Genomic DNA, 13,004 nt, shown 5'->3' on the forward strand with positions numbered 1-13,004 from the left:
AGCTGCAAAATTAGAAATCCTGAAAGCCTGTAATCTGGAGTCAGCATCTTCTCTGCTGACAAAGGTTTGCATGCTTTGCTGTGAATGGTCAGTAGTTTTTCAGAGACTCAGAGACTTGTAGTTAATTTTTACAAGACCTGTATGCTTCTCACCTCTCTAGGAGGTGAAGCGTTTATCAGCTGCTATGTATTTGTTTCCTGCTTGTCTTCATCTCTGAAAAAGCCAGTGTGGAAGTATCCACAGCAGAACCAGGGGAAATTTAAGATGCTTTTGTGTGAGTCACATCAGTTATCCCACTTGCTAGAGATAGCTGCCTCCCCCTCACCCTAGCTCTGTCTCTCTGATCTTGTCTCCCTTTCTTCAGTCTGTTCCTTACAGTCTTCAAAGACCTGATTTCTTTTTCTCTTTCTCTCCTAAAGCACATTAAGTGGGGATGTTAAACTTGAGCCTGTGCTGGTGGGATTATATAGGGGAAAAGGCTTATAGGTGGTTTGAAAAAGTCTGCATCCAACTTCCAAGTCTAACTGATACTTCTTCTTGGTAAATACGTCCAAATGTCTAAAATCATCTGCATGCTGCTGGTTGATTCCTCATGGACAAGCACCACAGTTTCATCTCTCCTGTAATAAAGTAGGAGCTTCAGTTTTGATCTCCATTTTTGGTTTTCCTTTTAATAATAACTTTTCCAGCCAAAATTAATGTAAAAATATCCATCAGCCAATTTAGTGGCTGTCAGCTTACTTTGTACCACTGGACATGTGGGCTGGTGATAAAATGAGCCTTTGGACTCTGCAGACATGTAAACCCTGGTTAGCAGTTCATGGCAGCTGTTTCACCTGAAAAAACTTTCCTGATGTTTGATTTCTGACTGGACTCACTGGAGGATGTCCCTCCTAACCCAGCCTCTTAATGGAAAGATGAGTGACTTGCCCTTGGGTCATCTGGTAAAATCTCCCTTTGACCCAGCTTTCTCATGTATTCTTTAACTCTTTATATGATATTATTGTATTACATGTTCATTATATGAACCTGCATTAAATCAGAGCAGACATCAAAGAGGGTCCTGCAGTACTTTTGCCTGAATTACCCTCAGTGTTATCAGCCATTCTCTAGGTGGCTAGTATAGAGTACTCAAAAGAAAGAGAAAAAAAAAAAAAGTCACATTTTCACTGTTGTTGTCCATTTTTCTGTTAAATGTGATGAACAGCAAGAAGGTTTCTGTGTCATAATGATTATGCTGACACCTATAAGAAAACAGCCAACGAGCTCCTTGCTTGTAATCCCATCCTTCAGCTTCAAAGGGAGCAGATGCCAGGCTGGGGAAAGCCCTCTCCTATACAGTGTCTCTTTCCTCTCTGACCCGAGCTGGTCATAGATGTTTTTTGTGCTTTCCCATGTACCTTTGGCTTGGAAAATCAATGACTCTTTTGTTGTTTCAGAAGTGTTAATAAAATAAATTGTAGAACCATAGTTGCTTCCTGTCACTGATCCTGAGGTTGTAGGGGAGTGATAGGTGGGGAGGCAGCTTTGATGGTGCCTGCTGAAGATAACCAAAGAGAATTTGTGATAGGAAGAAAAGGAAGAAAAGAAATTAGCCTGGGGGAAGTAATTTATAATTTAGGGGAAAAAGTCTCAGGTAGCTCTTGAGTTGTATCAGCATAAGGGGATGGACATAGAGTGCATGAAAGGTTTGGGTAATGAAAATTGAAATGCGAGAGGAAGGTGCAGAGCTGTAGATCACCCTGTGTCCTTACCTCTCACCTGTGGATCTCTGTGTGAGGACCTATTTAAAATAAACTTTTAAGGAGGCCAAAACACAGAGAGTCTTGGGATAATCTCTTCTGAACACATGCGCATAATTATTCCACCATAGAAGCTGGCATGTGATGTGTTCTGGGCAGGAAAACCACCACCAGGTGGAAGCTGCTGTGCTCTGAGGCCATTGGCAGAAGATCTTGGAGGAAATTAATGATTTTGTGGCAAGCAGGGTTAGATCTGGAAAAAAGAAGTATGCTTCAAGGCATGATCAAAAGTCTCTGGAAGAAAATATGGGACTCTCAGGACTGGAATAATAAGAGATTGTGTAGGCTGAGATTTGGATGAATTCTGGAGCTATTTGTGCTGCCTTGGAGCCACAAGTACATTGGCAGAGCTGGTAGGCAGCCAGGACAAGAACAGAGCGGGATGCTGTGGGACCATGCTGGCTGGTTTATACAGGAAGACAATGCTTACATGTTGTCTGCTCTGTTTATTATATTTGTCTAAGATTATAACTCAGAGAATCAGATGAAGCCCAGGTTTTGTTTCTGTCAGAGTTATAAGGAAACTGAGGAGCAGAGGATTTGAACTACTAAAAAGAAATAATTAAAAATGGCCAGCTGACTAGATAGTCTACCTGAAAGGTGCTAATTATGATTCATCTTGTTTAAAAACTTACTCCATGGGATGAGAGAACAACCAATAACAGAGCCACAAGCACTAGAGTAACACAGGGATGAGGAAACACAATGACTGAGAGTGTTAATAGTGCCTTGATAATACGGTGAATATTTTTTGAAGGAGGTATGAGAATTGGAGGATGATGGAGAAATGGTATATGAAGTTTCAACCATGGCTTTCAAGGGTGAACCAAGACTAATTTTCATGCAGTTTGGATTGCTGGACATCCTAGATGAGCCAGAGCTGATAAAAAGAGAGCTTCCTGAAAAAAAAAAAAAAAAAAAAAAAAAAAAAAGCATCAAAAAATTTGGGAGTTATGGAGTGAGATACAAAAGGACTGTTTGTGTAGTCAAAATCTAGTTAAAAGGCTGGACAAAATAAGTAAGATACATAAGGTGTCCCTGGGATGGAAAGAAATTGGTAGTAACTTGGATCCAGCTACCACTCTGTGAATTGGTGCCGGTCAATATTTATATTTGTAATGATTGGAAGGAAAGGAAAACAGTAAGAGAATAAGATTTGTTGTTTGTAACTGATACAAATTATACAGTAGGAAATAGGACTGAAAGGTTGTGGGTACTAGAGTGGAAGATGAAACACAGGCAGTGGCAGAGTAAAGCATGTTTGAAGGAATAGTTTAAAGCATCCAGACACATAGCTGTTCTCTGAATTAGCTCTAACCATTCAGGAAAACATAAGTAGCTATTATAAAGACAGTTTGATAAAGATGTCTGTGCCATGTGCAGCAGCAGCAATAAAGAAAAAAGTGAATAAGATGCCTGCATGTGTGAAGACAGAGGTAGACTTGGAAAATGTAATAATATCCCTACATTTGTGAATGGCGATACCTCCTGCGGACTACTGTGTTTGTTATGGGTCATTTCTTTTGCAAAAGACAAAACAGTGATAAAGTGGAACTAGAGGGAGCAGATGCAAGTGTTTAGTGGCCTGGAAGGCAGCTTCAATACGGGGGAAGCATTAGGGATACAAGAGCTATTGAGTTATAAGGAAAGGAATAAAGCGTTACAGTGCAGAGAGCGCAGCAGTGTGCAGAAGTAACACTGAGCACTGTGTTGGGGAGAGGGTTTGCAGTGGTGTGGATGCTTGGCAGCAGCGTAGCAGGAAGCAGGCCCTCCACCCCCTTGGATTCTCCTCTATGTAACGTTGCTGCCAGGCCAAGACACAGTTTTACTGTGGTTTGCTAGTGTCCATAATGCACTCGTGTGGGGGGAGCAGAGTGCCAGAGATAACGTAAGGCAGAGTGTTACAAGGCTGGAGCAACAGGGGCGATGTCTGGGTCATGCTGCATTGGCTTCTCACTAAGCTCTAAGTAAAGCTCTAGCGCATCAGTACCTGTGTTGGTGCTAAAGTGAGAGGTACCATGATCCTGGGCTCTCATTTTGGATGAGGAATAAAATCACACTAGCCTTGCTCTGTCACTTTGGGCAATATATATTTTCAACACCACTGTGATTGGAAGAATAGCATATATTTTATTGGGGTAAGAGGGAAAGTCTGTAAGGTTTCCTCCATTGCAATTTATACGACAGTGAATTTTACAATAAAACCTAATTTGGAAGTTCCTAGTGTTGTTAGTTTAAATACTTTACTTTAAAGCCACATAGAAAAAAACCAATAAATTGTGTAATATAATACAAACATATGTGGCCATTTAACAAAATTAAGATGCAACAATTGATTCTTTATGTAACACATAATTAACCTGGGGATCCCCATAGTGGATGGAATTATGAAGACAAATACCTTATTAAGAATTTTTAAAGCTGGTATAGACACTTTATGAATAGCATCTGCGTTTACATTAGCCAGAATAAAATTATAAATATCATAAATCCTTTTGTTCCAAGGCATATGGTAATCACCAGCCAGGATTAGAAAATTATTTCACACCCATGATGAAATATGGCCAAAACAGATAAATTCATAACTGAAAATAAGGCTTGGGTGGGCCACAAGTCTGGTTGCTTTTCTGTACAGTGAAGTTATTTATACAGGCAAACTTTTAAGTGGAAGTAGAGAGGGAAGAAATGTGATCGAGGGATTAGGCTGTCAATTTAGGACTTGTAAAATTTCAGCTTCTTGCTTTCCCAGACTGCTTTTAAGAGCTAATTCATTTGACACAGATTCTGAGACATACTTAGAGCCCCACCTCACTTTTAATCTCCAGATACCTCAGGCTATTACCCGTCTGTGACTTGTTTCAGGTTCCACAGTTATCAGATAAAAGGAAAAAGTATGTATGTGAGAGAAAGTCATGGATAGACTGCTGATGAATTTTCAAGGCACCATCAGATGACATGATACCAGTTAACCTGTTGCAAATACTGGGAGCATGGGGAAGAAAGGTGCTTTCTTGAATTAAGCACTTGATTGTTACGAATGTAAGGTAATCACTTGCTTTCCTCACACTACCTCAGAATCCCTACGTGACTGTGAATGGTTTCCTAGTTCTGTTCCCTGTCTGCCAAGTAGGAGGATTAAGTATCCTGGAGCAGCATTAATTTTGCTTCAGGAATTAGTGTGTTGGGGTTTTTTGTGGATGATTTTTTGTTGTTTTTTTTTTTTTTTTGTTTGGTTGGTTTGGGTTTTTTTAATTAGAAAAAAAAAATAGCATTACTCCTGTTTTTTGTTAGCTCTACTATCAAAAGCTGGCCCTCTGAAATGTCACTTCCAAGACACTCTTCTTCATTGGATAGTGCAGGCAGACTTCTTCTCCCCAGAATTTTCCACAGTCCTTACATCAGAACTTGAGACGCTCCTGACCCCATCACTGTGAAACAATGCAGATTCCTCCAAAGAGCTCATTTCTGGCCTGGCATATCATTCACTTGGCTTCTTCAGTTCTGTTTGCAAAGACACTGTGAGACAAGGTGAAAGATTGCTCAGTGTCTGTAAAGAGAGGGATAATATGTTGATGATAGTCCAGGTCCATCCAGAACCTAAAAATAGGTTCCTATCATGTCACATGGTAATGAATGAGACAGAAAACCAATGTACTACTCAACTATATTGGAAAGCAAGAACTCTGCAAAATTAACATCTTCCTATATGGTTTATCTGTGTAGGTGAAAAATATCCTCATTTCTCCTTCTCTTTTTGTTCATCATTTGTTCCTGACATGACCACCCTTCACAATTATGGCCCACATAAAGTATAGTCTGTCCCTATACAATTCAAGAAGCAGTCTGACAAAGCTGGACTTTCTGGTACCCTGTACTGCCTTCAGTCTTGTACAGTAATGCAGAACAGGTAGAACAACATCCAATGGATGTGGAAGCATTCCTTATCCAACTAGTACCTCTCCGTATGTGTGCAGTCTTTGGGGATGTGGGAAGTTAAATCCACCCTTTTCCCCATCCTGGATAGTTTGCAATCTTTTGACACAAAACATGAGGTAGCAGTGTATGGGATGGAGGGGCCAAGCAAAGTAGCTAGATGAGGTTGATAAATGCAATATTAGTAACATTTCTTTGGCTTTTCCAACACATGATGAGCTTGCCATATACTAAGGATGGAGTTATTCATGGCAGCTGATTAAGGAAGGGAGAACAGATTCTGAGGGAGGAGCAGAGAAGGAGAAAAAGGGAGGGAGAGAAAGATGGAGGAGAAGGACAGGAAGACAACTGTGGGAATACTGTGAGGGAAAGGTATGGAGATGGGAGTGTCAGACAAATGGATAGTCAGCACAATGGAAAGAAGGAGGAAACCCTTCCCCACTGTAAACTTGGAGAATTCGTAATCTAAATAATTGTTTTGCTTTAGAACTTGGCCACAGGTTTTTGTTTGCTAAAGCCCCAGTCCTGCTATGAACAGGTTGTTCAGGACACTTTCTCCAGCAGATCAGAGGGATCCCTTTCACTCCAGTCCTTGAAAAGTGTTCCCTGTAACATACATATCTTTAACCAGGGAAAGATTCTATTTGAATGATTAAAGCAATAACCTCATCTTTGCTTCTGTACTGAGAAGTGTGCTCAGCCAAAACACCAGCTGAGTTCAGCAAAAGTTTTGTGAAAGGATTCAAAACAAGCTAGGCCTTGTTTCCTTGCCAGGTGGCCAAAGTACCAGAGGTAATGAGGACAGACATTCAGAGAGAGGCGCATCTCTCCAAGGATAAGAAAGGGGTAGAAGTTTCCATTAGCTTTCTTCTTGTTATCATTTCTCTGTATAAGCGTCCTATGACCTCAACAACCCCTCCTTCTTTCTCATCCTTTTATCTCTCCCATCTTTTTATCTTCTGTCTCTAACTCCAGCCCTTCTCATAATTCTATCTAGAAATTCCTGTTAGCCTATATTTTTCTTGTATCTTCAGCCTCTTCCACTTGCTTAATCATCTTGAAATCTTCTGGTCCACACTCCCATCCCCTCCACTTCATCTCTTTTGCATGCCATACCTACTGCTTAGGGATCTGTGGGACATGAGAAAACTTGGCTTATTCCCTGCTGTCCTAGTTGTCTAAATAGCCAGTTCCCCAGCATGTGCCTGCATCCTTTAATTCACAGGGGTCGAAAGGACAGTAATTTTCAGGGCTGGCCCAAGCTGAAAGCTGCAGACGCCAGGCACCAAATGTTTCATTCAGCTCCCTGGTTTACCATCTAGAGCCCTCAAATGGTTTCTATTAGTATTCTGAGGGAGAGCTCACTGGTGGAATTAGTGAGAAACCAGACTGTCAATTTATTTATATCCAGCCTTAGGGCATAACCATTGTGCATGTGTAAAGCTATTGAGATGCAGAGAATATTCTGTAAGTGTGTCTGTATTGACTGGAAGCAAGTTTGCAGGTAAAAGCTGTTGCCCCAACTATTGAGCAGTGACCAAAAGTGGGAGAGGCCACTGAAGTGGCTGTGCTGCATGCCAAAGTTCCCTTTTAGGAAAAAATTTTTCCCTCTGAAATTTCCTGTCTACTTGTGTTTATTAGTATCTTCCAACTCTAATTTTACTGTAAGCTCTAGTTACCCTTGTGGATAAATTTCTAATTTAACTTCTGGAGTCCTTCCACCTTCTTCAACAATATCTGTCTTATGAAACTATTGCTGCCTTTGGCTGTGGGAGTATTTAAAGCATATGAGTAATGAATAACAGTTTTTCCATTGCACTGTCATTTAGCTTGCAAAGTATTTTGAGGGCAAGTTGAGAGATATTGGAAACATTTAGTTGTGGGTATTTATTTGATGCATCGGTGCTGAGTATGAATGAACTGTTTTTCTAGCATGATTTGATCAATTTTGTTTAGGAAAATGTGTATTGACAACATCCTGCCCTAACAATAAGTCAAGGAATAGCTTTTTTTTCCAGCTCCCCAGTTTCCTATTACAGAGATAGTGCCAATTAGGGGATGTAGGGGAGCATCCTGCTATCCCAGCAGTTATGCTAGCAACAGTTTTGGCAGAAAAGGCAAGAAATTAATTGGTTTATCTAGATTAAGAGTCAATAGACTAAGTGTCTGATTTTTTCATCTGATTGGCCATGTCACCTACCTCTGGAATTTGTTTCTTCCCATGAAAAATAAACGTTTCCAAAACTTGGACTCCTATTAAGTGTCACCTCGTCCCATATTGTCTGTTGCAGTATGAAAATGTGAAAAAATATTAGGAAAAGTTGTTTAACTCCATTATTCTCTATAATAGCCAGGAAACAATTAACCTGTAATCCTTTAACATGATGTCTGCAAAAGATGGGGCCCATGGGACCAATTTGTATTGCACAGTGGAGTGTGATGCATCAAGTTGATGCTGGTCCAGACTGGTACCTTCATGTAGCAGAGAGCAGAAACTGTGCAGAGATGTGAGCTGATCATCAAAGCAGGATAATTTTGTTAGCATGTTTCTAAGGCTGGACTAATTAGGACTGATGAACTTGTCTGTAACTTTCTCGTGCAGCAATACAGTTTCCTGTTTCAGAATTTGCTTAGATTCTGCTATATTGGAAGACTGCACTATGCTCCATTGTTCACATGAACATGCCCAAAGGAGAACCGAGCTGTAAAGCATTGTGCTAGAGAGAAAGATGGGGTCACTGAGAATCCAGACTGGCAGGACACTTCAGGGGAGGTGCTGACAGGCAGAGCAGCTTCCTCCTGTACAGCTGGGACAAACAGACCATATACTGTTGCTACGTGTAAAAGCAAGACAGCTTTGCTGCCGTGGAGTTGTGCTTCCTACCAGCTTCTTAACCAAACCAAGGTGCACCACTTTTACTGTTCTATCCTTCTTTCTTTCATTTCTTGTGAAATATTTTCACAACTCTTGAGTTGTAAGCACAGTCTCAAAATTTTTACAACTGTGTGTGCTGCACAGCTACAAGGGAATTGCCTGGAGACAAGGTTTCCCTTTCAGCAATGCAAGTGGGACTGATTATTAACCACTACACCAGCTCCTGGCATTGCTGGCAGATGTCATCAACAACATTAGTTTGATATGTCAGTTCTGTCAACAGCTTCAATTTAATGGTAGTTATGCTATGCACCTCCAGCTCCACCGTCTGCTGAGAGCTGAGGAGGGAGGAAGGAGGAGGAGAGAATTATCCCAGTTAAAAAATAAAAGTCTGCCTGTGTTTGAAGTGAATAAAGTATGTTAACAAGTAATCCTCTAGCTGAGGTTTCCAGCTGTTACTCTTGAGCTGTCTGGTATCAAAGCAATACGGTTCCATCATACAGCAGCTAACTTCAGTGCATGAGCAATTACTGTCTGAGGGTTCTGAGGTATATTATAGTTTTATTTTTATTATTTCTCTGCTCATAGTTTCTTAAGGCCTCTTCATATCCTGAATAAAGCTCCAGGGAATCATAAAGCCACAGGCTGAGTTTTAGCACACTCACTATTCGCATCTCCTGGATTGATAGGTATTTAGTATGTTGCCTTGATCTTGGAAGCAAGACCCTGAGATGCACCCCAGGGAAACCTGTGAGATGTTCTTTGTATTTTTTGCCCCTGAGAAGATAACTCTTTTGCTGTAGAAATGACATATTTTTGTTCAGAAATGTCACTTCTGCCTGCCGATTGTAACTCTGCCACACTAAAATATCTTAGGTAAAATAGTAAAACATTTAGGAATCTATGCAGAACTGCTAAGCACTCTCCTTGTTTTGCATTAATGACCCTTGGTTCCCATAAGCCTCTCCCTCTGTTTTCTTACTATTATTAATTATTACTATAGTTCATTGTATCTGGATCTTGCTTGGCAAAGCTTGCAGTGGAGGTGAATAGCACGGAGAGAAGAAACAGTGTCAGAGATTTGTCCACTGTGATAAGAATAATTAAAGAGACAGTTTTGAGAGCAGAAGTCAAATTTCCAGAGAACTTAGACTGTGACTAGCACTGAGGATATGTTTTCTCAGATTGTCTGTGTGCTCTCCTAGGCAGGTCCTTTGCTTATCGAGTTGTCTGGCTATTCTGTATATGTTTGAGCTCTGTATTATTTTGTGTTGCTCATGTTCATCATCATAATTATAGATTCATGCTTCACTCATGGAATCTCAGGAAGGAAACAGAATTATGTCGTCTTTAATGTAGGAAATGTATTTGTTATCAGATAGGGTTTTGTAATGCCATATGATATTCATATCTACTAGACTCACTAGAGATGAAGTGGTGGTTTTCACCCTGTCCAAGTAGCTTGTGTCCTCTAACAAAAATGCACAAAAAAAATCTCTACAGGAGAGCTGCAGGAGTTTATGTGAGAAATCTCTTTTTCCATCCACTTGCGTGTGTTTTGTCTCATAAATAATCTTTCAGCTCTACAGAGCTGCTCAGACTCAAGGATCCCAAAGTACTTTTCAAATGGAACAACTTTATACAGGAAAAAAAAAAAAATATCAGCATGAGATCAGAGCTCAGCCTCCTGTCATGGATTACCAGAACATGTACAGCTTCATTACCCATATGATGTCCACTAACAAATACCTAATAGAGAGTCAAGTGCAGGCCATGCTGGCATGAAGCTCACAACATGCATAAGGCTAGCACCAGGACTGTGAGCGTGGACTTCTGAGAGCTGCTGAGGAAACAGTCTTGAAAATGGAGCTGGAGCTCATGAGGAGGTTGGCTGCAGTGATGGTTTGTGCTGCAAAAGCGCATAGGGCTGATATTGGCAGAGGGAGCAATTGTTCAGTGATTGATTCAACCCCTGATGTGTTAGCACTAAGGAGTACACGTGATGTGGTCACTAAGTGCCAAAGATGAGGGATTTTGCAATTTCTTTGTTTCTTTTTGGTATGTATGAGCTTTGTTTGTCTCCTGCCCTCTCATCGCTTGCATCAAACTGCCATCTATCACATTGACTTACTCCTATGCAGGCCCTGGGTGTGTTTCTTTGTTAGATCTTTATTTTTTTTAATTAGTGGAAAAAACACAGGCTATCCATAATCAGAATTCTTCCAAGTGAGGTTCCACAGCTTGGAGGAGCCATCCCTTGAAAGATGATGTTGATAATCCAAACCCTGTTTGTGCTTCTCTGTCTCTGCTAGAGAGACATCAGCTTTTAATAGACAGAGAAATTACTTAGACGTGTGTGTTATTTTGCAGTTTCTTTGCAATTGCTTTTCTTAAAAAACAATTCGTAGCTTGTTAAAGATCTTTTCCCCTCTTCCCTCCTCATCTTCCCTCCCCACAGTTGCCTTTTTTATCTTTGGCACTGCCTGGTGTTTACAATCAGAGTACCTATTTTTTTTTTTTTTCCCCACTAGGAAAAATGGAGATGACCTGCCTACAGAAAGAAAACAAAAATGAGTCTTAATGATTTGCAAAAGTGGTTTTACAGTCAGATCCTCCTGGGATCTGAGTCTAATTCTTACAATGACTACTTCTGCAAATGTAGTTGAGGCAGTTAAAGTATTTGCCTCTGTTTCCCCATTTTTAAAATAGAGGCTATTTTAAAATAGCTTCTGTAGACCAAGTGCTGTCATTTAATTTATATATTATTTTGTAGGAGAAATGTCCACATGTAGCAAACTTTAATGAACCCCTAATTCAGAATGGAAGAAGAAATGCTAAGAGTTGTCCTTCTGTGAAGGAAGCCTGACCCTTTCCATCTACTTGTGAAATACACACAACTGAAATTTTCTCCCTCTCTCCATCAGGGCCTGCAGCTGGGAACTCAAGAACTGGAGGAAATGGGAAGCAAGTTTTGCCTTGGTTTGCTCATTTTGCACCTCAAATCTCTGCCCTGCAGCAAGAAGGTGATGGCTCAGGCAGCACTCCTGCTAGATCTGGAGGAGGAGATAACAGACCGGGCACAAAGGTCAGTGATAGTAGTATTCAGAGAGTTCTCCTGCTGGACAGGTTGGTGGAGATATGTTTTAGGTTTAAATCTGCAGAAACAGACCTTCCTTATGATTGAGATTTCCATCTTGGGAATTGGAGTGTATTTTGAGTAATTGGAAATAGATACAATTGACTTCCAAAGAAACTGCTAAAACAGTGGTTCCATGCCCTGCAGCTATCTGTGTGGATAAAAAAAGGTAAAAGAAAAGAACCTGATTTCTATTTTCCAGTGAATTTCCATTTTCCTATCAAAACTGATTACTGAAACATAATGATGGTGCTGCCACATAAAAATGTATGAGCAGGAAATATTTTTCTGCTCAGTGAATTGGCAGGTGGTGTTTTGTCCACCTCAGATCCTCCATGGAGGAGAGGATCTCTTCCAAGGAAGATATTCTTCAAGATTTGCAGGGCAGGGAACAAATATTGCAGATTAGGAAAGGACTTTGGCAGCATGATTTAGAAAATGTAGGCCTGTGATTCTGCAAGGATACTCCCAGAAATTTCTCTTTTCCTGAGTTGAGTCCTGCAGACATTTAGAGCATAGATTTGTGACTTCTTGATGCATAGGAAGAAGTCATGATCACACTTATTATTTAGGAGTTGTTTTTCCAAATTCCAAAATTAATTTATTTGCTTCATACGTTCAATAGGATGTATTTAAGTGAGGTTGACCCATTATAAATATATGGGGAATTTAACCTGGATAAGTGTCAGAGTATGGGACCCTTCTGCTTGAATCTGTGATGAAGCAGAAATATATATATATATATTCTTTCTAGGACACCATCACTTGTTAGTGCTATGTGCAAGCACATATGCTTGCAATAACGTTTTTCCAAGACAAATGGAGAAAGAAAACTTAGTGATGTGATATGATTTGAAGGTCCCCAATGGCTTTGTCATCAAAGAGCTCTCTCAGCTTCATCAATGAAAAGCAAGGTTTTCAGTTGCAGAAATGCTCCCATAATTTATAGCAGGCTTCCAGTCTTCCCCCTGCAGGAATACATAACCGACATTACCACCACCTGTTCCTCATGCCGAAAACCATTCTTACAAGCTTGTTCTCAGTTTTTAATGTTTATGAGGGACAATGAAAAAAGAGGACTAAAACGTGAAGACGTTCCTTTGGCTTAGCTGTGTTCTCTTGTACATGTGAATATATAAATGAAGCAATTAAGCTGTATGCTAAACACCATTCATGTTGTGGACAGCCATCCAACAAATCATTGGTATATCATTAGAGAAAACTACTGAAGCCTGGCAAAGTGGATGGTTTTGAGATA

At 40.3% G+C, this 13,004-nt stretch overlaps 1 protein-coding gene across 1 annotated transcript in view; it reads left to right on the forward strand.

Moving 5' to 3' along the window:
- The window catches only part of AGBL1 (AGBL carboxypeptidase 1), a 209,082-nt gene extending 197,251 nt beyond the window's left edge, over positions 1 to 11,831 (forward strand). The window contains exon 22 of the mRNA XM_032994199.2: positions 11,535 to 11,831. Within this exon, the coding sequence (XP_032850090.2) occupies positions 11,535 to 11,831 (297 nt within the window). The remainder of the gene's footprint in view (positions 1 to 11,534) is intronic.
- The last annotated feature ends 1,173 nt before the right edge of the window (positions 11,832 to 13,004 follow it).

Source organism: Tyto alba, unplaced genomic scaffold, assembly GCF_018691265.1.
Source record: "Tyto alba isolate M040663 unplaced genomic scaffold, T.alba_DEE_v4.0 Super-Scaffold_41, whole genome shotgun sequence".
NCBI lineage: Eukaryota > Metazoa > Chordata > Aves > Strigiformes > Tytonidae > Tyto > Tyto alba.